At 53.8% G+C, this 23,713-nt stretch overlaps 1 protein-coding gene across 2 annotated transcripts in view; it reads right to left on the bottom strand.

Moving 5' to 3' along the window:
- CTIF (cap binding complex dependent translation initiation factor) overlaps positions 1 to 23,713 on the bottom strand; it is a 283,841-nt gene that overhangs the window by 27,701 nt on the left and 232,427 nt on the right. For both annotated transcript variants that reach the window (XM_062201641.1, XM_062201640.1), the window contains one exon: positions 14,276 to 14,431. In XM_062201641.1, the coding sequence (XP_062057625.1) occupies positions 14,276 to 14,431 (156 nt within the window). The remainder of the gene's footprint in view (positions 1 to 14,275; positions 14,432 to 23,713) is intronic.

Below are 23,713 nucleotides of genomic sequence, written 5' to 3'. Positions count from 1 at the left end.
CAGAAAGTGCCCAGCCTGGCGCCCCTGGGGTTCCCAAGCTGGCTAGGCCATGTGGATTGGGAAATAACCACAGGGTAGGGATGGGCAAGGAGACCATCACAGCGTGTGTGTTGAAAACCCCAAACAATCTAAGCCCCTAGACAGACATGCACACGCGTGTGCACATCCTGGACGTGACGCCAGCAAGATTCCACTCCAGTCCACTGGGCAGCTTCGCCCCAGTCCCTGCACCCCCCCCTCCCCTAGGCCGCCGGGGAGCTCCTCCCTGTCGCGCCACTCTGTAGAAAGCAGAGGCCTCCTGAAGTTCAGACGTTAATTACCGAGTCAGAATATTTCTCAAAATTACAAGGCATGGCCCCAGGAGATAAGAGGAAGGAGGAGGCGGCAGCGGAGGCGGGGAGCACCATCCACCTGGGGGTGGGGAGAGAGCCCTCCCCGCCCCCACCACCTCAGGGAGCTGCGGGACAGAGACGCAAACAGCTCGTCCCTGGGCAGCGCAAGCCACAGATGCATTGCAGCCTGGGCAGAAACGTTTAGACAACCCCATCTCTCACCTGTGTCCCTACAGCCTTAAATTGTCTTCCAGGGCAGGGTTCACTGGGGCTGGGCAAGGCAATGTACTTTCTAAAAAGTGGATGTTTCCTAAGAAAACCTCGTCTCGTCTGTAGACGCTGTGCAAGGCGAGGCTGCTGCTCCGTGGGCCGTGTGCTCTGAGCTCTCGTTTAGAGAAAACAACTGGAAGCTCGTGCCCACAGCACCTGCCCCGAGCCCCGAGCCCCGTGGGGACTGGCTTGGAAATGGTGAGTTTTCAGACTGTTTAAAAACAGTTCTGGCTTTGGAGACTGGTTTCTCTTTGGAAAGCAGTGTCTGGTGGGAGCCGGTATTTTATAACTGCAGCTCTCTATCAGATCCCGGGTTTCCATGGTTGCCACGGGAAGGAACACTGGCCTCAGATTTCACATTTCAGTCTGCAGAGTCTGGCTGAGGAAGCAGAACACTTAGAGGCTGGGGGCTGGGCAAAGGACCCAGGGTGGTGGTGGGCGGGGTAAGGACGCAAGGACGCAGGTTTTATCCTGAGGAGGGCGGGGGGCCCGGCAGCCCCAGCTGGAGCTGCCTCAGTGTGTTTGGGGTACAGGAGCCAGAGCTGCTCAGCATGGCCCCACTGAGGGACTGGGCTACCTGTGCGAGGTAGAAGAGGGGGCCAAAAGCTTGGGAGGGGACAGAACTGTGGGGAGGTTACAGGGATGGCCGCTTAAGCTGGAATATTCTAGAAGTCGCTACAGACCTGCACCTGCGGGACTCCAGTGCTGCCTGGGCCCTGCCCTGGGAAGGCCGTGTCCTCAGGGGACAGCGCGGGCAGGCTCTGCGTCCCAGGGTCCCCTGGGTTTCCCACCTTCACTCCAGCCTTGCAGGCCCCACTGAGTTGTGTCTGGAAGAATAAGTGGAAAGGTGAGCAGGCGCCTGGGAAGTGTCTCGGGAGCAGGCCTCCTGTCCCACCTGCCCTCGGGGCTCCCCATGCTGTCTTCCCACCCTCACTGCGCTGCCCTGAGTCACCTGGGGGGCCCTCGGTGGGGGGGTGGGGGCGGGGGCTACAGACTGAGTGGACTTCGCGTCAGCACATTCCTGGGAGGCTACGTGTCTGGGGGACTCTTCCGTCCAGCAAGGAAGCAGCATTTTTCTCATGGCTTATGGAGCGAATGGCGGTGCTTCTGGCTGGGAAACTCTGAGTTCTTGCTGTCATCCTAGGTCCGCCAGTGTCCGAGCCGGCCTGTCACTCATGCATCAGGCCTTGGCTTTCCAGGTGGGCCGCCCACCCCCAGGCCTGGCTCCAGCTCTTCTTCGTGGAGGCTTTCCCCCCACCCCAGTGCCTGTCCACAGAGGACCTTCTCCGAAGCCCCAGATCTCCCCTTTGACCCCGGCCCCACCTATGTCCGGCTCACAGCTCACTGCCGTCTCCGTGGCTGCATATCTTCTGCAGATGTGGTTGCCAATGCCTTGCAAGCCTCTTGGGGGAGGATCACAGCTCGCACTCCCTCCCAGCACTGCTACGAACGCGTTCCAGTTCAGTAAGACAGCAGCACCGTCTCAAACCCAACTGCTGCTTCGAGAATAAGCACAGAACTCCGCAAAATGCAGTCGGGGTCCCGTGACAGATGAGACCCGGGCTGCCGCCAGGTTCCACTGAAAGCCTGAAATCACTCAAAGGCGACCGAGAAGGGTTCCCTTGGCGGAAGACCTGTCTGGAGAACAGCAGGCCACAGCCCCACCAGGTCTGTGGGATGTCCAAGGGCAGGGGCTCAGGGCAGGGTGGGAGGAGTGGGAAGTCAGGGGGCCCCTGAAGGTGGGCTAGTCGGGCCGGAGGAGCAGGGAGACTGCTCCAGACAGGAGGAAACACAACTGTGGCAGCTCGGCTGGCGTGGCTGGAGGTTGTGTCTGATTGTGGGGGCCTTGGGTGCTCAGTTGGGAGCAAGGGGCTGCCTGGGACAGCCCCATCCTCCCCTGAGCCATGCCTGGGACGCAGTTTGCATCCAAGAGCAAAACACAACTAGGCAGCTGGCCGTCCATCCAGCTGTCACATGCCACTCGCTTTAGGTGAACATCTCACTCGCTCGAAGCCTTAAAACAAACTGGCGGTGTATCCCCCCCACACCTCGCGTATCCCCATGCTACAGATAAGAACACTGAGGCCCGGCAAGAAGAAACATGGTCAGCACCGCTGGGCTGCACACCTGGGCCTCTGGCTCCTAGGGCTGTGCGTCTGGCCCGTGCATGGGGCAGCTCACACTGCTGACCCCGGCTGCTTGTTGCAACCACCTGGACAGCTCACATCTGTCCCCCATCAAACTCCATGCCCAGGAAGTGTGGCTTCGTTGACTGAAGGTGGTGTGTGTGTGTGTGACTACTTTCATGAAAGCCGCAGGGGGTCTGGGTGCAGGACTAGCACCACGGCAGCCTCTGCTCCATCAGAGTCCCTCCTTGCCCTGGCCCTGGCTGGGCAGCCGCGGGCTCTGCTCTGGGGGAGGGGCTGGTCCCCTTGGCGAGGTGCCCCTGAGGAATGTTCCGCCCGACTCTCCCAGCCCTGCGAGCCAGCAGAGGCTCCCCACCCACACCCGTTCGTCTCCTGGTGTTTCCCGAGGTCAGATCCCCGGAGCAGACACAATGTGAGCAGTTGAATGCACACTCACGCACAGAGTTTAAAAAAAACGGCCCTCTCATTGTTGCACGGAGCAATTTCATTTCCTGAGGAGCCCGACTCGCTGGCCTCGGGGCTCTCCTCCTTGGCCAGTGCTGCCCGTGGAGGCGGCGGGGGCGCCTGCCAAGACGCCAGGGGGTTTCTGGGGCCTGCAGGGGAGGGAGCGGTTGTGGTGGGTGCAGAGGAATGAGGGACACACCCCTCCCCTTGCTCCCTCCATCCACTCCGGACCTCCGGCCAAGGCTGCCGGACACAGGAGAGCAGGCGGTGGGAACGTGGGGAGAGGTGGCTGGTGGGACTGGACGGAGCGGGAAAGGGAATGTTTGCCGGGCGGGATGCAGGATGAGAGGAAGCGCGGGGGAACAGGCACACGGAGCTTTGTTGAGAACTTTCCCTCCAGGGCAATTTCCAGCCAAGCTCCTCAAATAAGGGCTGCAGGGAGAGGCATCCACTGACAGCCCAGGGAAGCCTGGCAAAGCACCACGGGGTCACAGAGGTGACGGAGGGTGGGAGAGGCGGGCAGCGTGGTGGGGCCAGGACATGCGGGTACTGGGCAAGCCAGACCCACAGCCTGGCAGGTGGGCTCAGAGATGTCCGCCGAGACAGGGACGTGACGACAGCCTGAGCTCGGGCACCATGGGTAATTCCAGGCCTGGGGTGTGTGTGTGTGTGTGTGTAGCAGTCATTCCAGCCCTGGTGTGCATGTGTGTGTGTGTGTAGCAGTCATTCCAGCCCTGGGGTGTGTGTGTGTGTGTGTGTAGCAGTCATTCCAGCCCTGGGGTGTGTGTGCGTGTGTGTGTGTGTAGCAGTCATTCCAGCCCTGGGGTGTGTGTGCGTGCGTGTGTGTGTGTGTAGCAGTCATTCCAGCCCTGGGGTGTGTGTGCGTGCGTGTGTGTGTGTAGCAGTCATTCCAGCCCTGGGGTGTGTGTGTGTGCGTGTGTGTGTAGCAGTCATTCCAGCCCTGGGGTGTGTGTGTGCATGTGTGTGTGTGTAGCAGTCATTCCAGCCCTAGGGTGTGTGTGCGTGTGTGTGTGTGTAGCAGTCATTCCAGCCCTGGGGTGTGTGTGCGTGTGTGTGTGTGTAGCAGCCATCCCAGCCCTGGGGTGTGTGTGCGTGCGTGTGTGTGTAGCAGTCATTCCAGCCCTGGGGTGTGTGTGTGTGTAGCAGTCATTCCAGCCCTGGGGTGTGTGTGTGTGCGTGTGTGTGTAGCAGTCATTCCAGCCCTGGGGTGTGTGTGTGCATGTGTGTGTGTGTAGCAGTCATTCCAGCCCTAGGGTGTGTGTGCGTGTGTGTGTGTGTAGCAGTCATTCCAGCCCTGGGGTGTGTGTGCGTGCGTGTGTGTGTGTGTAGCAGTCATTCCAGCCCTGGGGTGTGTGTGCGTGCGTGTGTGTGTGTGTAGCAGTCATTCCAGCCCTGGGGTGTGTGTGCGTGCGTGTGTGTGTGTGTAGCAGTCATTCCAGCCCTGGGGTGTGTGTGCGTGCGTGTGTGTGTGTAGCAGTCATTCCAGCCCTGGGGTGTGTGTGCATGTGTGTGTGTGTGTAGCAGCCATTCCAGCCCTGGGGTGTGTGTGCGTGCGTGTGTGTGTAGCAGTCATTCCAGCCCTGGGGTGTGTGTGTGTGTAGCAGTCATTCCAGCCCTGGGGTGTGTGTGTGTGCGTGTGTGTGTAGCAGTCATTCCAGCCCTGGGGTGTGTGTGTGCATGTGTGTGTGTGTAGCAGTCATTCCAGCCCTAGGGTGTGTGTGCGTGTGTGTGTGTGTAGCAGTCATTCCAGCCCTGGGGTGTGTGTGCATGTGTGTGTGTGTAGCAGCCATTCCAGCCCTGGGGTGTGTGTGCGTGCGTGTGTGTGTAGCAGTCATTCCAGCCCTGGGGTGTGTGTGCGTGCGTGTGTGTGTGTAGCAGTCATTCCAGCCCTGGTGTGTGTGTGCGTGCGTGCGTGTGTGTGTAGCAGTCATTCCAGCCCTGGGGTGTGTGTGCATGTGTGTGTGTGTAGCAGTCATTCCAGCCCTGGGGTGTGTGTGCGTGCGTGTGTGTGTAGCAGTCATTCCAGCCCTGGGGTGTGTGTGTGTGTGTAGCAGTCATTCCAGCCCTGGGGTGTGTGTGCGTGCGTGTGTGTGTAGCAGTCATTCCAGCCCTGGGGTGTGTGTGCATGTGTGTGTGTGTAGCAGTCATTCCAGCCCTGGGGTGTGTGTGCGTGCATGTGTGTGTGTAGCAGTCATTCCAGCCCTGGGGTGTGTGTGCGTGCGTGTGTGTGTAGCAGTCATTCCAGCCCTGGGGTGTGTGTGCATGTGTGTGTGTGTAGCAGTCATTCCAGCCCTAGGGTGTGTGTGCGTGCGTGTGTGTGTGTAGCAGTCATTCCAGCCCTGGGGTGTGTGTGCGTGCGTGTGTGTGTGTGTAGCAGTCATTCCAGCCCTGGGGTGTGTGTGCATGTGTGTGTGTGTAGCAGCCATTCCAGCCCTGGGGTGTGTGTGCGTGCATGTGTGTGTGTAGCAGTCATTCCAGCCCTGGGGTGTGTGTGCATGTGTGTGTGTGTAGCAGCCATTCCAGCCCTGGGGTGTGTGTGCGTGCATGTGTGTGTGTAGCAGTCATTCCAGCCCTGGGGTGTGTGTGTGTGTAGCAGTCATTCCAGCCCTGGGGTGTGTGTGCATGTGTGTGTGTGTAGCAGTCATTCCAGCCCTGGGGTGTGTGTGTGCATGTGTGTGTGTGTAGCAGTCATTCCAGCCCTGTGGGGTGTGTTTGCGTGTGCGTGTGCATGAGCGTGTGTACGTGTGTGTACAGCACAGTCTGCTGGGGCCTTGCAGGATGACAGGGCCCTTAGAATGCTGCTTCTTCCACGTCTTTCTTCAGTGTTTCGGAGTTTTCAGCGTGGAAGTCTTTTCCTGCCTTGGTTAAATCTGTTCCTAAATATGGAACCTATGGTAGGGACTGTTTTTTCTAATTTCCCTGACAGTCTGTTACCAATGTAGAAACACAACTGGTTTTTGTATGTTGATTTAGGTTCCTACAACTTTACTGAAGTTGATTCTATCAGTTCTATCCTTTTTTTTTTTTTTTTTTTTTTGGTGGCGTCTTTTCGGTTTTTTGTATGTAAGGTCGTGTCATCTGCAAAGAGGCACAATATTACTTCTTTTTTGTTTTTAGATTTTATTTTATTTATTTGAGAGGTGGAGTTAGAGAGAGAGAGGGAGAGACAGAGAGAAAGGTCTTTGATCTGCTGGTTCACTCCCCAAATGGCCGCAATGGCCAGAGCTGCGCTGATCTGAAGCCAGGAGCCAGGAGCTTCTTCCGGGTCTCCCACATGGATGCAGGGGCCCAAGGACTTGGGCCATCTTCTACTGCTTTCCCAGGCCATAGCAGAGAGCTGGATCGGAAGAGGAGCAGCCGGGACTTGAACCAGCGCCCATATGGAATGCTGGCACTGCAGGTGGAGCATTAGCCTACTGCACCACAGTGCCGGCCCCAACAATATTACTTCTTACTTTCTGGCTCGCATCCCTTTGGTTTCTTTTCCTAATCTAACTGCTCAGGCTAGAACTTCATATTGTATTGAATACAAGTGGCAAGAGAATAATCCTGGACTTGCGCCTCATCATGGATTGGGAGACTTTTAATTTTGTGAAGATGTTCACACTGCCCAGAGCAATCTACAGATTCAAAGTGGTTGCTATCAAAACCTCAATGGCAGGGCCGGCGCTGTGGCGTAGCAGGTAAAGCTGCTGCCTGCCGTGCCGGCATCCCATATGGGCGCCAGTTCCAGTCCCAGCTGCTCCTCTTCCCATCCAGCTCTCTGCTATGGCCTGGGAAAGCAGTAAAAGATGGCCCAAGTCTTTGGGCCCTGCACCCACGTGGGAGACCTGGAAGAAGCTCCTGGCTCCTAGTTTTGCATCAGTGCAGCTCTGGCCGTTGCAGCCAATTAGGAAGTGAACCAGCGGATGGAGGCCCTCTCTCTCTGTGTCTCTCCTTCTCTCTCTGTGTAACTCTGACTTTCAAATAAATATGTTTTTTTAAAAAAGAAAACCTCAATGGCATTTTTTAAACCGAAACATCCAAAACAATTCTAAAATTCATATCAAACCACAAAGACATCCAAATAGCCTAAGCAGTCTTGAACAAAGAAGTACAAAGTTGGAGGCATCATACTTCTTGATTTAAAAATATATTACAAAGCTACAAAAATCAAAACAGCATAGTACAAAACAGGCATAAAGACAAAAGGAACAGAACAGAGCCCCAGAAATAAATCTGCACATTTATGGCTAAGTGATCTTCAACAAGGATGCTAAGAACACACATGAGGCAAAAGACAATCTCTTCAATGATCACCGTTAAGAAGACTGGATATCCTCATGAAAAAGCATGACATTGGATCCTTACCTCACACCATATGCAAAAATCGCCTCAAAATGGATCGAAGACTTAACTGTAAGACTTGAACCAAAACTACCAGAAGAAAACAAAGAGCAACGAGACCTGACATTGGCCTGGGCAATGCATTTTTAGATCAGACCCCAAAAGCACAGACAACAAAAGTGAAAACAGACAAGTTCCCGAGACGGTATCAGACCAAAAAGCTTTTGCACAGCCAAGGAGACAATCAACAGACCGAGACAACCTGCGGAACGGGAGGAAATGTCCCCACACCATGCGTCTGATAGCAGATGAATATCCAAGGTATGTAAGAACTCCTAAGACTAAATAGCAAAAAAATGAACAACCCCATTACAAATCGGCTAAGGATTTGAATAGACCTACGAGTGTAACAGAGGACATATGAATATAAACGGCCACAGGTTTACAGAGAGATGCTCAATGTCATTAACGTCAGGGAAATCACCAGACCGAGGGGTAGGGTGCTGACTGCCAAAGCTGGTGAGGATGAGGAGAAACTGCAACACTGGTATACCGCGGCTGGGAATGCAAACTGCTACAGCCACTGTGAACGGCACGGAGATTCCTCAAAAAATTAAAAATAGGACTACCATATGATCCAGCAATTTCGCTTCTGGGTATTTATCCAAAAAAATTGAAAATGCTATCTCAAAGTGATATTAGCATTCCCAGGTTCAGGTCCACTGTAGCCCTACTAACAGTAGCCAGGATGTGGAAACAACCTAACACATAGATGAGTGCAGTAAAAATATATGCATACAGGCCGGCGCCACGGCTCAATAGGCTAATCCTCCGCCTAGCGGCGCCGGCACACGGGTTCTAGTCCCGGTCGGGGCGCTGGATTCTGTCCCGGTTGCCCCTCTTCCAGGCCAGCTCTCCGCTGTGGCCCGGAGTGCAGTGGAGGATGGCCCAAGTGCTTGGGCCCTGCACCCGCATGGGAGACCAGGAGAAGCACCTGGCTCCTGCCTTCAGATCAGCGCGGTGTGCCGGCCGCGGCGCACTGGCCGTGGCAGCCATTGGAGGGTGAACCAACGGCAAAGGAAGACCTTTCTCTCTGTCTCTCTCTCTCTCACTGTCCACTCTGCCTGTCAAAAAAAAAAAAAAATATATATATATGCATACCATGGAATACTAATTTTTCCTATTTTATTTGAAAGGCAGCAAGACAAAGAGAGAGATGTTTTCTGGTTTGCCCCCTAAATGCCCACCACAGCCAGGGCTGGGTCGAGCTGATGTGCAGAGCTAAGAACTCCATCCAGGTCTCTCATGTGGGTGGCCGGGATCTAAGTACTTGAGCCACAGCTGCTGCCCTCCCACCCCGGGGAGTGCATTCGCGGGAAGCTGGATTGGAAGCAGAGCAGCTGGGACTCACACCAGGCTCTCTGAGATGGGAGGCGGGTGTCCTGAGCGTCAGACGCCTGCCCGGGGAATACCATCCAGCTTTTATAAAGAAGGACACCCTGCCACGTGCAACGGCATGGACGAAGCTGAGGACAGCACGCTAATGCTGCATGGTCCAATGCTGCACGGTTCTGCTTACGTGGGGGGATTCTAGGGGCGGACGGCAGAATGGTGGTCGCCAGTGGCTGAGGGAGGGGTGCAGGGAGAGGCCCCTCTGCCACACCAGAGGGACGCATGCTGAGCACCACACGCCTGTAGGTAACAGGGCTTAAAGACCCGCCAGGAGGGAGCTCTCGCGTCTAGTGTTCTAAGTCCTAAAATACAATAAGAAAAACTGAAAACGAGCTTGCCAAGCAGATACGAGCTGTGAACGGGGGGCAGAGGGCCTCGGGCAGGGTGCACAACCCAGAACTGGCTTCTGTTACTCCGGGGACCTCCTCATCTGAAGCACGCTCGCTCCGGGACAGTGTGCCGGCTCCGTGGCCGCCGCCCTTCTCCATCCGCAGAGGAGGATTTCTGACCTGCGCATGGTATCGGTGGCCGGAGCAGCTTCCGCGCCACAGGGCTCCCGCCACGTAGCTGGAGCTGGGTGACGGACTGAGAATACCACAAGCGGGGCAGGGAGGGGCGCGACTTGCGAGATCTGGGTTCCAGGGCTGACTCTGCCACGGGCTGCTGGGGGCCTTGAGCATCCGTTCCCCCCTGGAACAAGTCTACAGAGAAAGGAGGCACGGATGCATGTGCTGCTGCCTCCCTAAATGCTACCCTCAGGCCACAGTGGGAGGATGGAGTGAGGACACAGCAGCACGGATGGGGGCGCTGCCTGGGCCCGCAGGAGGGAGCCTCTGGGTGCTGGGCCGGGGCCTGGGCTCAGGGGAGCTTCACAACTGGCTTTGAGCGGGGCCTGGGAGCAAGTGTCAGGGCCAGGAGGACAGAGACCCTGGGAGCTGGGTAACTGAGGGAAGGGCTCAGGGTGGCAGGGGATCCGCAGGGGCCTCCTTCTGTGCAGGGAGCTGTCCGGAAGCTGGTGCCCTCCAGGCTGGTGGGCCCAGGGACTGAGCGCACACCCAGTCTTCAAGGGCCTGGGGCCCAGCTCTGAGCACTCTGTCCCCTCCCGTGAGGTCTGTTCTAAATGAGATCCTGACACCGAGATGGCAGTGGGTTTGCGTTCGACTCAGGGGCACAAAGAAGGAGAAGCAGGGGAGCCCCAGTGAGGTACACAGCACAGGATGGAGGGTGGCCATGACCATGAGAAAAGGCAACTCTGGCTCTGGCTGGCTACAGGGAGGCAGGAAGGGTGAGTTCGGGCCCACAGAGGGGACTGATGGTGCTGGGGGGCTCTGGGTGCCACCCAGACACATCTTGTTGCAGGGGCCTGGGGGGGCATGACCTGTGTCATCTAGTGGGGGGCTGCACATGGAGGCCTGGGGGGAGTTCCAGGGGGCAAGAGGGCCCCAGGGAGGGGTGGGGGCCAGCCTAAGCTTTCCCAGCATGGAGGGAGGTAGCAACAGTGCCTTGGGCTCCAGAAACTTCCAGGAGCTCCCTCCACCTGCTCTGGGGCCTTGGTCAGTCCTGATGGTAGTGTGTGTGATAAAGCAGGGAGGCAACAACTGGCTCTGGGAATTCAGGGGCCTCCAGGGAGCTGGGAAAGGTTCCCCAGGAGATAAGTGAGACCCCCTGGGCACCGCTCTTTGGCCCCAGCTTTTCTTAAGGCCCTGTTTTGGGAAAGCCAGGCCGTCTGCCGGAGAGAATCCTGGGTCAGGAGATGAGGTGCTCCAGGCCAGCCTGGCAGGGAGGGTCGTGCATCCTGGGGTGGGCACTCAGTCCCGCGCCCCATGCTGGTCAACATGTGCCAGTCCCTGAGAGCCCTGTCTGCCTGGAGGCACCCAGCTCTCTGAGGGCCACAGGGCCCTATCGTGAGTGCCCTGGTACACCTAGTTCCCTCTCCGCCCCATGCCGTCCTCTGCACGCCTTACAGAGAGAACAGTATAGCAGGAGTCCACTTCGCAGGTAAACAAACCAAAGCTCAGAGCAGGTGAGCCCTCACCCAAGGGGCAGCACAGCTGTGAAACAGCAGAGCCAGGATTTGAACCCTGGCCCCAGGGATGATACGCTGGCTTGGTACCCAGGGCTCTGGTTGCTTGCTTTACAGAATGGTGGAAGCCATAGATGAATTTTTTTTTTTTTTACTCTGAATTCTCCAGGAGCAGGGGTTGGGTCTGTGTATTTCACACAAGTGTGCAATCAGAGGGTCCGGGCTGACCTGATGCCATCCGGATCTCACACCAGGTCTGCACTACCTCAGGCAGTGTGAAAAGTGTCCCAGAAGCCAGGCCAGGGCTCGGCAGCAGCCCTGCTTCCTGCTTGGGGAGCAGGTGACAGCCACACCAGGAGGTGTCCTGATACTGCAGGGGGAGGTAATTCAGGTCACTGCCCTAGAACAGCGCTCTGTCTTATCGTGAGGTGAGTTGTCAGGGGCACAGGGCGACGCAGCTCCCTGCCGCCCATCCCAAAGGGACGCCAAAGCATAAGCCGCTGGTCCTCCTGGGGATGCGTCCTGAGCCAAGACCCTGTGAGCACACAGCGAAGTCCAGAGCGGCCGGCTTGTCTGAGTCTGAAACAAGTGTGTGTGTGAGCCGACCTGGTCTACTGCCCAGTGTGTGTGTGAGCCGATCTGGTCTACTGTCTACCGCCCAGTGTGTGTGTGAGCAGACCTGGTCTACTGTCTACCGCCCAGTGTGTGTGTGAGCCGACCTGGTCTACTGTCTACCGCCCAGTGTGTGTGTGAGCCGACCTGGTCTACTGTCTACCGCCCAGTGTGTGTGTGAGCCGACCTGGTCTACCGCCCAGTGTGTGTGTGAGCTGACCTGGTCTACTGTCTACTGCCAGTGTGTGTGTGAGCTGACCTGGTCTACTGTCTACTGCCCAGTGTGTGTGTGAGCCGACCTGGTCTACTGTCTACCGCCCAGTGTGTGTGTGAGCCGACCTGGTCTACTGTCTACCGCCCAGTGTATGTGTGAGCCGACCTGGTCTACTGTCTACCGCCCAGTGTGTGTGTGAGCCGACCTGGTCTACTGTCTACCGCCCAGTGTGTGTGTGAGCCGACCTGGTCTACTGTCTACCGCCCAGTGTGTGTGTGAGCCGACCTGGTCTACTGTCTACCGCCCAGTGTGTGTGTGAGCCGACCTGGTCTACTGTCTACCGCCCAGTGTGTGTGTGAGCCGACCTGGTCTACTGTCTACCGCCCAGTGTGTGAGTGAGCTGACCTGGTCTACTGTCTACCGCCCAGTGTGTGAGTGAGCCGACCTGGTCTACCGCCCAGTGTGTGTGTGAGCCGACCTGGTCTACTGTCTACTGCCCATTGTGTGTGTGAGCCGACCTGGTCTACTGTCTACCGCCCAGTGTGTGTGTGAGCTGACCTGGTCTACTGTCTACCGCCCAGTGTGTGTGTGAGCTGACCTGGTCTGCCGCCCAGTGTGTGTGTGAGCTGACCTGGTCTATTGTCTACTGCCCAGTGGGTGCGTGAGCTGACCTGGTCTACTGTCTACCGCCCAGTGTGTGTGTAAGCTGACCTGGTCTACTGTCTACTGCCAGTGTGTGTGTGAGCCGACCTGGTCTACTGTCTACCGCCCAGTGTGTGTGTGAGCCGACCTGGTCTACTGTCTACTGCCCAGTGTGTGTGTGAGCTGACCCGGTCTGCCGCCCAGTGTGTGTGTGAGCTGACCTGGTCTACCGCCCAGTGGGTGCGTGAGCCGACCTGGTCTACCGCCCCGTGTGTGTGTGAGCCGACCTGGTCTACCACCCAGTGTGTGTGTGAGCTGACCTGGCCTACCGCCCAGTCTGTGTGTGAGCTGACCTGGTCTACTGTCTACCGCCCAGTGTGTGTGTGAGCCGACCTGGTCTACCGCCCAGTGTGTGCGTGAGCTGACTGCACAGTGGCAAGACGTGCAGGTTTACAGTCACCAGGAGGGGCCCGGTTGGCCAATGGATGCTTCCAGAACCACGCCGGTGCCCTGCCTTCCCTTACTGCTCTGCTACCTCCTTTCTTTCAAACCCCTTGGTTCCCCATCCTCCTTTTTCTGCTTCCTGTGGTTAAAAAACTTCTCTGGAGACCTGGCCGCTCTGCCCGCCCCACCTCCACTGCCCCCTGGCCCCAGGACCTCATCTGCCCGGGTCCCTCGGTCTGCAGAGGCTGTCCCTCCCTGTGGTGGTGCCATCGCAGTGGGCTGCGGGGTGGGAGGGGCTGGCTCAGGCTGTGCCGGCCTGCACGTGCTCTTCTGGAGCCTTCTCGGGTGCCTCACCCTCTGCCCCTCCTCCCCGCTCTTGCCGGGTGAGTACCCAGGCCCCAGGCTCCAGTGCTAGGCGCACATAGACATTCACTCCTAGTCCCCTCTCTCTGCCACGACCCCTTCTGGCTCTGCGGAGCCTTCCGCCCAAACGGCCTCAGGACGCCGGCTGGGGACTGGGGAAGGCGACTCCTGCTTTTCACTCTGATCCTGTTTCTCTTCCTGTGCCAGAGAACCCAGAAAATGGTGCCACAGGCTGGCCGGGGGTCGGAGGGAGCTCCCGCCACTGCTGCCTTCCCTGCATCTCCCATCGACAGGTGCTTTGTTCCGACTGAAATCACCACTGGACCCCATACTCCCTCCCTCCCCTGCACGGCAATGTTCCCAGCCGCCGGCCTCGCCCTGGACAGCAGCAACAGCCCCCAACCAGCCTCCCTCCAATTCTCATTTATTTTCATCTTAGAGGCAGAGTGGCAGACAGACAGAGCTTCCATCTGCTGATTTACTCTCCAAAGGCCCCCAACGGCAGAGCTGGGCCACACTGAGGCTAGGAGCCCGGAACTCCATCTGGGTCTCCCACGTGGGTGGCAGGGACCCAAGTACTGGAGCCGTCACCTGCTGCCTCCCAGCGTGTGCATTAGCAGGGAGCCGGAATCAGAAGAGGGAAGAGCCAGAACTTGAACCAGGTGTTCTGACAGAGGATGTGGGCACCCCAAGTGGCTTTTTACCCACCATGCCATGCTCCCGTGCCCAAGAGCGGCCAGGGTGACCTTACAGGGCGCGGTTTAACATCCGGTAATGCAAGTGCCCCACTGAGTTCTCGCTTCCCCCAAAGCTTCCTGGTTATTATTTTTTTCAACAACATTTGGAAGCAAACGGGTTCTTCTGAAAAGCAGTAATTGGATGGTAGACGGGTCCGTGGCGGAGACCCGTGCACGCAAGCCCACGGTGGGGCAGCTGCTTTCCCGACATGCTCGCCGGTGCAGCAGGTGCCGCTGGCGTCTCTTACCTCCCTGAGGCAGGTGTAGATGGGGCACACGAGCACGCGGAAGGGCTCGCCTGTGCTGCTGCGCATGGTGCCGAACACCTCGCACAGGAAGGTGATGAAGCCCAGCCAGCGCTCCACGTCCTGCTGCTGCAGCTCCTCGCGCACCGTGAAGTCCTTCTGTGGAGGCACAAGACACCTCGTCAACCTCGCCCCTGCGCGCAAGCAGGGCCATCCCGACCTCCCGCACGGGACCTCTTCCTCAGGCGTCCCCAGCTTGGTGCAGCGACCACACCCCTCTCTGCATTGCCATTCCTTCGCCAGGACGCCCCTGCCTGGCCCCAACACTGCGCTGGGGGCACAGGGACCGGATGGAGAGGGAGAGGACCCCTCCCCTGTGGCCATTCGACTCCTCGTGGCGAATCCACGTGCCTTTGCGACCCCGTCACCGCTCTGCCTCAGCAATGGGGACCAGAACACTGTCTGCTTGCATGGGGTCAGCCATGGCCCATCTTGGTCCCAGCACTGGGCTACAGGCTCAGTGCCACGGGGGGCCTCAAGGATAGTGGGAAAATGAGAGGCATTCGTGCACGCGTTTATCCATTCCTCTTCCTCACACGTATCATTCTCCCCTCCCCCCAGCACCAGGCACTACACTAGGGGCTGGGACAAGCATGTTGGCTCCCCCCCGTGCACAAGACAGAAGGCATTCAAAGCCATCACAGGGGTTCAGTAAAGGGATTCTGGGAGCACAGAGATGGGAGCTGTTACTTTCTTTTAAAAAAGACTTTATCTAATTTATTTATTTGAAAGGCAGAATGATAGTGAGGGAGAGACAAAGAAAGAAATAAATCTTTTATTCGCTGGTTCGCTCCCAAATGGCCAAATGGCCACAACAGCCAGGGCTGGGCCAGGCTGAAGCCAGCAGCCATGAGCCAGGAGCTCCATTCAGGTGTCCCACGTGGGTGGCAGGGGCCCAAGGACTTGGGGCTCCCTTCACTGCCTTCTCAGGAGCACCGGGAGAGACCTGGATGAGACCCGGTGCTCTGACACAGGATGCTGGCATCGCAAGTGGAGGCCAACCCAATGCACCACAATGCCAGCCCTAGAGTTACTACCTGGAGGTCAGGGCGCTGCAAGAGGCCAGGATGCTAACATGGGAGCATGGCGGCCTTTTGGGTGGGGAGAATGGCAAGAGAGGCAGGTGCAGGGGGATAACACAGGTATGTGGGAAACAGGGAGGTATAACCAGCGGGGCTGCAGCAGCGGATCTGGGAAGGTGGGAGTGGCAGGGGCACGGAGGTAGTCAAGAGCTGGTCCCCTGGGATGTTCAGAGGGAAGTCTCTGGGCTGGGGGTCTGGGTCTGGAATGCCCCTGGGCAACTGCGGCAGGGGCGTGCAGAGCAGACAGGAAACATGTTCCCTGACTGTGTCTTTAGTTCTGGCCACGTGTCCCCCTTTGGCCACCAGAATGAGGCAGAAGTGACAGGTGCCAGCTCTGACCCAAAGCCCTAGGCGGTTACGTCTCCTGTCAGGCTTCTTCTAATGTCACGAGTAGACCATCCTCGGGGCCATCAGGCCAGGCTAGAGGTGGGAGGCCCTCAGTCGATGTCTCTCCTACGTGCGATGACCACCACAAGGACCCACCCCGGCTCCTCAGCCGGCCAGTCAGCGGCTGGGTGAGCAGATCGCCAAGAGGAGCCCCACCAGTCCCAGCTCTCGATGAGCCAAGGGCACAGCGTATAATGGTCAGAGTCGTGTCAGTCAGCAGCTTGTGTTGTAAGCAATGCCTCTACCTCTACCGGTGTGAGACAGCAGCAACAGCTGTGAGGCAGCGACTTTCCTATTAGTAAGTCATTTATGCAACGACCCTACACAGCCCCGATGCATAGATGGTGATTCTGAGCTTCCAGAAGGCACGCGGCGGAGCTGGGCCTCGAACCCAGGTCTCCTTGCTCTGGAGACCATGCTTGATCGTGTGCTCCCCGGCTCTCCCGTGCTGTGCACGGCCTCATGCTGGGAGCAAACTCAGAGAGTAACAGGGACTGCGGGGAAGCCAGCGGACACGTGCACTGTCTCGCGGTCACACGAGTGTTTCTAAGTTGGAAAAGTTGCAATCAGAATCCAAGCTCTCAGCCATGTTCCAAGTCTTCGCTCTCCTCCAGGCCTTTGTCCACGCAGTGCCTGGAAGTCCACCTGCGGATCTCACTCCCCAGGGCAGTGTCCACCTGCTGACAGCTGCCATGTGCAGGACCCGGAGTCCTATTGTTTGACTCCCACCCTGGGGTCTGAGCCAGGGCAGGCTCCCTTAAAGAGACCCCTGGGCTTTGGGAGTGGCCAGTCCCTTTGCTGGCTGTGTGTCCCCTCGCTAGTAGCAAGACTGGAGAGGGATCACCCTAGAGGCCAGGGGAGCTGCAAGTGCACGGGTTTTACAGCACATGGTGCCCACTGCAAAGCCAGGAAAGCGCCCTGGCCTGGTGGCCTTAAAGTCACCAGTCTTTTGCTGCTTCCCTTCATTAACCTGTGTTTATCCCATACTATTTCTGTGTGATCAGAGCAGGGGCAGGCAACATTTTTCATTGTAAAGTGTAGCGGGAGGGGAGAACTGAGGCCCAAAGCGATCAGAAGACTGGCTGAGGGAACGCACAGTTCTAGATCCTGTTTGAGAACGAAGCCCGTTCCCTGCTCTGGCTGAAGCATATTAGCCCTGGGGCACACAGGAGTCATCTGGAGGGGCCTGGAAGGCACTGACGCCCTGCTCCACCCCCAGAGACTCATGGAATTGGCCAGAATCACACAGGACACTGGCCCCTGCTCATAGCTCCCACTGTTCACAGTGCCCAGTGTGCAAGCAGGGCTGAGAACTGCAACTCTAGGCCTTTCTAAAGTGCCAACTTGGGTGTTAACATGGTGCACTTCCATCAGTGCCCAACTTGCCCTTCTACCATTGCCCATAAAAATTCCTACGAAGGCACACACAGGAGAAGAAAGAACGCCGAGGAGAGGGAGAGAGCTGTTCGCCAGGGGACTCCTACCAGACTCGGAGCCAACACCATGGACTAAAGGGCCCTCACTCGGAAACAGTGCGGCCCCTGACTCAGAAGACTGAAGCTTCGACCCCTCCCTCTGCTTGGCCCTGCGTGGTAGACAGGGAGTGGGTACAAGCCAAGCCCAATAAAGCAGTTCCCTTCCACGCTGCCCTGCTGCAGGCCTTGGAGACCCAGGGCTGTGCCAGGGGCAGAGGAGATGGGGAGGGACAGTGCTTCCGGGCAGATGCCGGCGGGGCAGTGTGTGCTAGGGACTAGAGTTATAAAGAAGCCCACATTTGATCAAAGGCCCATGGCTGGACTTGGTTTCCTCCTGATACTCCATGGCGAAGAGAGGACTGTGTTTTGGCTAATGACGCTCACCGGGAGACTACGTGCCTGCCAGCTACTGGAAGCTGGACTTGGGAGGGGCACGGGGAGACACCCACCGACTCTAGGTCTGAAAGAGGGCCTCTGTGATGACCTTCGCTGACGCTGAGTGACGCCGAGGATGATCCCCACGGTGAACACGAAGACCAAACGGAGCCTTCCTCGTTCAAGGGTAAAGAAGGAGAAAAGCAATATGGTGGCCGGGGGAAGACCCTGCCCTGCAGGGCAGGGGCGTAATTTGGAGAATTCTGGAAACGCACACTGAAAAGGTTAACAACAGCCTACAAATACATAAAATAATCCAAGCACAAAACGAGTGGGCTCGCATGTCTTAAGAAGGATGGCGGTGTGGATCCTGCGACGGCGCTGAGATGGGGCCAGGATGAGCCCCAAGGCCTCGGGCGGACACGAAGTGTGAGATGGGAATAGGGGTCAGGAAGGAACCGACGGCCAGGACTCCGGCAGCAAAAGGACTCCCATCAGAGGCAGCAGAGGGGAGGCCAGAGGCTGCAGAGTGATGCAGACAACACCTACACAGCTGAGTACAAGGACAGCCCCCCAAACAAAAACAAAATGTTTGAGGTGCTGTATCAATAAGATGAATAAAAATGACAATAAAGCACTTTTTTTTTTTAAAGTGAACTCTTCAGGTAAAAGGGCCTCACAGCCTTGCGGAGCCTATTTAAACTTAGCAGGAAAATTTTCTCTTTTTTTTAATTTTGAAGAAAAGGAGAAATTCTAAAAGTAGTTATAGAGGGGAATAATAAACTCAGGTTGCTTACAAAGGAACAAAAGTCCGGCCTTATCGTTTCATATTTGAAGTTAAAATCCAGAGACACAGAGGCAGCAAGGGAGAGCTCTTACCCACGCCAGAGTTTAAGACAAGTTTCCCCTACAGGCTTATCTTTAAAAAGTTAAATGGCATAGCCACTATGGAAAATAGTATGGAAATTCTTCAAAGACTGAAAACCAGAATTAGCATATGATTCAGCAGTTCCACTGCTGGGTACATACCCAGAAGAATTGAAAGCAGGACCTGCACATCCAATTCGCACAACATTAATGGCAAGAGCAACCCAAGTGCCCCTCCCCAGACGACCCGGTCAAAAACACAGTGTATGCACACAGGGAGTGCTACTGAGCCTTCCCGAAGGAAGGACACTCTGACGGGTGAAGCGTGAGCACGCTACGTCAACAAAGCAGGCTCACACCAGGCTGATACTGTTTGATTCCCCCTACAGTCAGCCAGAGCAGTCAAATTCACAGTAGCATGGGGGAGGGGTTTGGAGGGGCTCGGGAGGGGGACATGGGGAGTTGCCCTATGGCTGCAGAGTTTCAGTTGCAAGATGGAAAAGTGGAGAATGCACAAGGAGGCCCACACGGTTAATATCACTGACCTGTGCACTCAGTAATGGGCGAAATGGGGAAGTTTCTGTGATTTTTTTTTCCCTTACTACAATTAAAAATCATTAAAAAATTAAAACTTTCTTGAAATCATGTTCCAGCCAGCAAACCTTATGAGTCAACTTTGAGGAAATCATGGTCTAGAAGAACCGGAAGGGGCGATGAAACTGAAATGAGGCAAACTTATGAAGTGAAGTCAAAAACAGATAACAGGGGATGGCGCTGTGGCGTAGCGGGTAAAGCCACTGCCTGCAGTGCTGGCATCCCATATGGGTGCCGGTTCGAGACCCGGCTGCTCCACTTCCGATCCAGCTCTCTGCTGTGGCCTGGGAAAGCTGTGGAAGATGGCCCAAGTCCTTTGGGCCCTTGCACCTACGTGGGAGACCTGGAAGAAGCTCCTGGCTCCTAACTTCGAATCGGTGCAGCTCTGGTCATTGGGGAGTGAATCAATGGATGGAAGACCTCTCTCTCTCTCTCTCTCTCTCTCTTTCTGCCTTTCTGTATAACTCTGCCTTCAAATAATAAATAAATAAATAAATAAATAAATAAATAAATCTTTAAAAAATATTTAACGCCAGTGCCGCGGCTCAATAGGCTAATCCTCCGCCTTGCGGTGCCAGCACACTGGGTTCTAGTCCCGGTTGGGGCGCCGGATTCTGTCCCAGTTGCCCCTCTTCCAGGCCAGCTCTCTGCTGTGGCCCGGGAGTGCAGTGGAGGATGGCCCAAGTGCTTGGGCCCTGCACCCGCATGGGAGACCAGGAGAAGCACCTGGCTCCTGGCTTCGGATCAGCGCGGTGCGCCGGCCGCGGCGGCCATTGGAGGGTGAACCAACAGCAAAAGGAAGACCTTTCTCTCTGTCTCTCTCTCTCACTGTCTAACTCTGCCTGTCAAAAAAAAAAAAAAAAAAAGTAAAAAAATATTTAACAAAACCAAAATAGATAATAACTGCGGTGATAAGATCAAATCAAAAGTGAGACATAATCCTTGACAGAGAAGATACTTAATTTGAACATGTAATTTAAATGATAATTTCATAGTAATAAAATGAGTTAACCATCCCAGATGAAATTTCTAGAGACTGGTAAAGACTGGTAGGTAGGGGATGGAAGGTGATAAAGCACACAACTTTTCCTAATGTAGGACATAAAAATTCACAGGTTATTGCTTCTTTCTTGGGTGGTAATCAGGGAAATGTAAGTTACAGTACTGCCTTTCAAAATGCTAAAAGTAAACACTAGTGACCACTAGCAGAACTGAAGACAGGGTATATAGAAAAAATGCATGGGTAAAACCAACCGTGGACAAGTGAAGGCACAATTAAAGCAATGGTATGATCAAAGTATTTTAATCATTAACTAAGATTAATTATATAGATAAAAATAGCATAGACTCAGAATACATCAAAAACTATTGAATAATAATAATAATAATAATAATAAACGACCAGAAAAAGGGGTTGGTGTTGTGGTGTAGCAGGTTAAGCTGCGCCTGTGATCCTGTTCAAATTCCGGCTTCTCCACTTCCCATCTAACTCCCTGCTAATGTGCCTGGGAAAGCAGTGGGAAGATGGCCCAAGTACTTGGGGCCCTGCACTCATGTGAGAGACCTGGAGGAAATTCCTGGCTTCAGCTGGCCCAGCCCCAGTGGTTGTGGCCATCTGGGGAGTGAACCAGCAGATGGAAGAGCAGTCTCTCTCTCTTCTCTCCTCGCCTCCCTCTCCCTCCTTCCCTCCCTCCCCCCTCTCTCTTCTTCTCTCTCTCTCCCTCCCCATTTCAAATAAATTTAAAAAGAAAACCAGAAAGAATTGTACAGGAAAACATAACTTTCCGTGGCTTACTAAACAGACAAAAATGAATTATTTAGGTGACTTAAATACTATATTAATAAGGCTAAATTTTAAAAAAGTCTCATACTAAGCTGTGACTCCAGTATACTTTTCAAAACATAGAAATCACATAGGTTACATGCTGAACCCAAGACTTAACAATAATTTAAAAAACTGCCAATTGCTTGGAACTATTAAAGGTGTTCTCTTGAAAGATGGGATAGAGATGAATCAAATATACAGATGATTAAGGAAATAAAGAGCTATAAAAACTTGTAGGCTACAACAAGAGGTTGATTTATAGTCTTAACTATTTTGGCTATTAAATAAAGGAAGAAAATACAGTATGTCAACCTAGGTCACGCACCATGAGAGCTGCTAGACAAAGCAGCTCGTGCCCACCGCGTGCTTGAAATGTGGCTATCTAAAATGACACGTCATAAATGTGAAATAGACACTTATTTTCAAAGGCTTAGTATGGGGGCCGGTGCCATGGCACAGTAGGTTAATCCTCTGCCTGCAGCGCCAGCACCCCATATGGGCTCCGGTTCTAGTCCTGGCTGCTCCTCTTCCCATCCAGCTCTCTGCTAAGGCCTGGGAAAGTAGTGGAGGATGGCCCAAGTCCTTGGGCCCCTGCACCCGCATGGGAGACCCGGAAGAAGCTCCTGGCTCCTGGTTTCGGATTGGTACAGCTCCGGCTGCTGCGGCCATCTGGGGAGTGAACCAACGGAAGGAAGACCTTTCTCTCTGTCTCTCCCTCTCACTGTCTGTAACTCTACCTCTCAAATAAATAAAAACAAATAAAATCTTTAAAAAAAGCTTAGTATGGAAACAAGAATATAAAGTGTCTTCTATTTTAAAAATATTGACTACATGCTGAAATCTGGAGGTACTAGGTGAAGTATAAAATATATTACTAAATTTAAAATTACATATGTAGCTCCTACTAGATTCTACCAGGCAGTGTTACTCCAAATATTCAAGTCAACCCATCAGAAAACTCGCAGCAAGCAAGGAAATAGAGGAAAGGATGCTACAGAGACAAGGCAGAAATTAGCTAATTAGAAAGCAGAAAAAGTAAGTTTATATATAGAGGTGAGAAAGAAGAAATAGAAGTAGATATGAAAGCAGAAATGGAGTAGGTAAAAATAACAGAACTTAAATATTATAATTCTGTGGATGATTTTGAAAAAAAGACAAAATGGGTGATTTTTCAGAAAAACCATCAAACTTTACTAAAAAGGAATAAAAAGTCAAGAAACACAAATGAAATCATAAAATAAATGAAAAGTTATGGAAGAATTACCTATTTAAGGAGGTCTCTAAACTCGTGACTTTTATAGGTCAGTTCATTGAAACTTTTAAAAAAAAATCAGAGAACAGTTTTTTTTTTTTTTGAAACTGAGCCAGAACATAGCCTAAAGGCAATCTCTCTAACATGAATAGGTGTATTAGAAGTCCTAAACAAAAAATTAGCAAATAGATCCACTATCACCAAGTTTATTTGTTTATTTACTTAAAAATGGACACAGAAAAATGTACATAATTATGGGTTAACCATGTGGTGTTTTGATATACTGTGTAATGTTCAAATGATGCATTGTACAATGTTCAAACTAGGGCCAGCATACCTGTCTTTGCAAACATTTAGAAACAAGTAGACTTTTATTCCAGGAAGACAAGGATGATTTAGCATCAAGAAATATATGAAGGAAATGTATCAGTAGGCCTGATTGAAAAGAATGGCGATACCACCCGTGACCCTTGGAGGAGAGGAGATAAATGATTTGGGAGACTCCTGTAATAAAGATGAGATTGAACACTTCAGAAACTGATTAATTACTTAGAGTAATGAGATGCAAAGTTAATGCACAAAACCTGACAATCCTTTATAACAGGATTAACCAAAGAGACATTTTGATGCCCCAAAGCTCTTTTATCAAAGCATTAAACGCACTTGTTACATTATTAAGAAATAGGCAAGGTTTCTAAGAAGAGAGCTGCAAAGCTAAACTACAGATTCAAGAGGCCGTCTCAAGCAAGTGAAGAAGCACAGTATTCCCAAATGAGAAGACGGCATTGTAGACAGTCATTCTCGCAGAATTGGTTTAATACTCATTTGTATTCCATAACCTGATGTGAACTTCTGGAGACTTGGTTAAGGAAAAAAAAAAAAAAAGATCCTAAAAGAAGTAATTGGAAAGAATTAGCTAACAGAGGAAACAGCTAAAATCAAAACAAAACAAAACTGGAAAGAGATATACTACTTTTAACCCATGCTAAAGCTCTCCTAGTTAAAAGGCTATGGGGCTGACATACGAATGGACAGCCAGATCAGACAGCTCGGAAATAAATCTGGCATCTACAGCGGTCATCAGTGACCCCGGGAGGACCACAAATCAGAGGCAGAGGGAACATCAGTCACTCAAGCAACGGTGTAGGGACAGCTGTCCAGGGAATGGAAGGGAGGTAACTCAGCCTCACTCCATCCTGGGCCCTGCAATGAATTCCAGATGGAACCAAGAGGTGAATGTGAAGAGAAGAGGACAAACCATAAAAACCTGGAGAAAATGAAATCAGGTATTTACCAAATTTCTGGAAGCAGAAGGGTTTTCTCCATTATAATACCAGAGAGGAGAGGCAGCTACCTGTGACCGAGGGCAGGGTCTCACCGTAGGCACAGCATGTCCCGGTGTGTAACCAAAGCACTTAACCCCTCACGGCCAAACGGAGAAAGGGCACTGAGAAGTTGCTAACGAGCATCCTGAACAATGCAAAACAGCAGCAATTAAATGGATCAAAGTCCTTTTTTCCTTTC

The sequence above is a fragment of the Lepus europaeus genome, chromosome 9 (genome assembly GCF_033115175.1).
Source record: "Lepus europaeus isolate LE1 chromosome 9, mLepTim1.pri, whole genome shotgun sequence".
NCBI lineage: Eukaryota > Metazoa > Chordata > Mammalia > Lagomorpha > Leporidae > Lepus > Lepus europaeus.
Note: the sequence above shows the minus strand (reverse complement) of the source record. Positions and strands in the feature narration are given on the sequence as shown.